Below are 2,889 nucleotides of genomic sequence, written 5' to 3' on the forward strand. Positions count from 1 at the left end.
TCTGAATTAAGGGGAATGTTGGATTAAATAACTTCTAAAGTGTCTTTATTTCTGAGTTTCTAAAACTAGAAATTTTATGCCTTAGCAAATACAAAAAGATTTAAATGGGAAAAATATAATTAAGATATCTATCACAGATTAGGCTTTTAAAAGTTATTTGAAGAAAATAATCTTTTCAGAAGAGGGTAAATATTGGTATATGTGATATTTGGTCAAATAGTTTGTGTATCATGGTACTTTGTACTTAGGGATGTAACAAAAGTCTTGATCACAAGTTTGCAGAATTCAGAAGTAAGCAATAATTTCAGGAGAACAATGCATTCATTGATGGATTAAAATATGTTAAGTAAAAATTGAAATAATTTATTACCATTTGTACTTTACAGAAATCAGTGTGATCATTAATGTTCTTCTGGAAAGAATAGGAGATATTTTCATCTCAAATAAGGAGCTAAACGTTCAGGGGAAAATGTTAAGGACAATGCCTGGGTGAAGGGCAGGTCAGTTCTCTGAGAGCCTCCACATCTGTGAACCATAACATCTGAAGGAGTTGCAAAGCAGCCTTTACTGACACAGGTGTTGCTTGTGGACTGGGAATGAAATAAATTGGAGGCAGAGGGAAAAAGAGAAAGGTCAGAGAACAGTAACTGCTTTCAGTCTCCTTTTATTATCATCATCCTCTCACATGAAGAGATCCATTCTACAGGTCTAAGTTAGACCTTCAGCAGCCACTGGCAAGTGGCTCCCGTATCACAAGAGGAAAAAACCTCAATTATGCATTGTTTTCATATTAAATTAAAATTCAACACAAATAAATCTAGACATTATGTTGCTGCTGAACGTAGAGATAGTTACAATTGGAGAAAATGACAAAGTATCATATTTGTAACAACTAGAACTATCTTAAATTTGATGAGACTGCATAGAAGATGTTGCTCACTCTGGTTGACAAAGTTCAAAAGGAGAGAAGAAAATCTTCTGATATGGATATTGCAGAGTGTTCTTGAATGGGAGTTTGACTGATTATATAATTTTAAGTTTCTTTTTAATTATAAAATTATGCCATAAAAATAAAAATCTTATTGGAAGATATTTTTTCTGTGCCTGGAGTTAGTAATGGTTAGACTCGGACTGCCTTGGGACAAAGAACTTTGAGCAAAGCTTTACGGATCTCTTTAGTCTTTACACTATAAATTATTGGATTCATCACTGGGGGAATGAGAAGATAAATATTGGCAATGAGTGTAGGCAGGTAGGGAGGAGCTTGTTTCCCAAATCTGTGGACAAAGGATAGACTGACCAATGGAATATAGAAAATAGCAACAGCAGTGATGTGGGAGATGCAGGTGCTGAAGGCTTTCTTGCGTTCCTCTGGTGATGCAATGTTGAGGATTGAGCGGATGATCAGTATATAGGAGAGTAGGATTAATGTGGAGTCCACTCCAGCAACTAAGATTGTTGCAGTTAGCCCAAATGCGCTATTGATCTTGGTATCTGAACAGGAGAGTTTCATCACATCAGGATGGAAGCAATAAGAATGACGAAGCACATGACTGTGACAGAAAGAGAGGCGTCTGAGTAGCAGGATAAGGGGTATTAAGATTGCTGTTGCAACAGTGACAATCGCAATTCCAATTTGGATGATTCTGGAGTTTGTGAGAATAGTAGCATATCTCAAGGGGTTGGAGATGGCCACAAATCGATCAAAAGCCATGGCTAAGAGTACTGAAGACTCCATAATAGTGAATAAATGAATAAAGAACATCTGAGCTAGGCAAGCATTAAAACTGATTTGTCTGGCATTGAACCAGAATATTCGCAGCATAGTCACTAGTGTGGAAATGCATAAACCTAGGTCAGTGGTGGAGAGCATAGAGAGGAAATAGTACATGGGCTCATGGAGGCTTGGTTCAGTGATGATGACAAACAGGATCATACCATTTCCAGAGAGGGCTGTTATGTACAGACAGAAAAAAGGGATAGAGATCCAGGTATGAGCATATTCTAATCCAGGAACACCCGTCAGAAAGAAGGTCAAAGATGGTAGTGATGTGCTATTAGGTAAAGCTGGCATGATGGGATGAAGATTTTTTTTCCTTATGAGAGGTTAATATCCTAAAATAAAATATTTAATTCATGTTAGCTAGAATATGAACCTCTTCTATCACTGACTGCTCATGGTAGAGGCACTTGTATAACTCAATGAAACAGTGAATTATATCATGCAAAGTACTAAAAATAGACCCATCATAGTGGAGAGTTTTAACAAAAGGTGATCTGGAAAAGCAAATGACAAACCATTCTTTTATGACAAGAAAACTCCATACAGGGTCATGAAGAGTCAGATGTGACTAAATGATCAAGCAGAAACAATCAGAGTATAAAATCCCTCAGTTTAATGGAGTATTCCTAATTCTTTAATATTACCTTCTCTGGGGGGCAGCTTGGTGGTGCAGTGGATAGAGCACCAGCCCTGAATTCAGGTATCAAACACTTAACACTTCCTAGCTGTGTGACCCTGGGCAAGTCACTTAACTCCAGCCTCAGGGGGGGGAAAAATATATATATATATATATAGATATATCTATATATATATATATATATAGATAGATATATTTATATATATATAAACCTTCTCTGCCTTAGAAGGTTCCATGTAGCAATTTCTCAATATTTTTTCTTTTGAGGGCCAAATGGGTGGTACTGTATTTAGAGCACCGGGTCTGGAGTCAGATGTGGATTCATATGAGGTATGTAACCCTTGGCAGGCCATTTAACCTTTATTTGCTTTAGTAAAGCACCTAGCACAGTATCTGGCAAAGTGAAAGTACTAAAAAAAATGTTAACTATTAAGCATTAATATTCAAATGAAGTTTCTTTTTTTTCCTT

At 36.5% G+C, this 2,889-nt stretch overlaps 1 protein-coding gene across 1 annotated transcript; it reads right to left on the minus strand.

Moving 5' to 3' along the window:
• Window positions 1-1,120: 1,120 nt before the first annotated feature.
• LOC141559858 (olfactory receptor OR51C1-like) lies at window positions 1,121-2,074 on the minus strand. Its single transcript, XM_074297515.1, has one exon. It carries the CDS (start codon window positions 2,072-2,074, stop codon window positions 1,121-1,123), a length of 954 nt encoding a protein of 317 aa, XP_074153616.1.
• Between the last annotated feature and the right edge of the window lie 815 nt (window positions 2,075-2,889).

This window comes from Sminthopsis crassicaudata, chromosome 3, assembly GCF_048593235.1.
Source record: "Sminthopsis crassicaudata isolate SCR6 chromosome 3, ASM4859323v1, whole genome shotgun sequence".
Classification (NCBI taxonomy): Eukaryota; Metazoa; Chordata; class Mammalia; order Dasyuromorphia; family Dasyuridae; genus Sminthopsis; species Sminthopsis crassicaudata.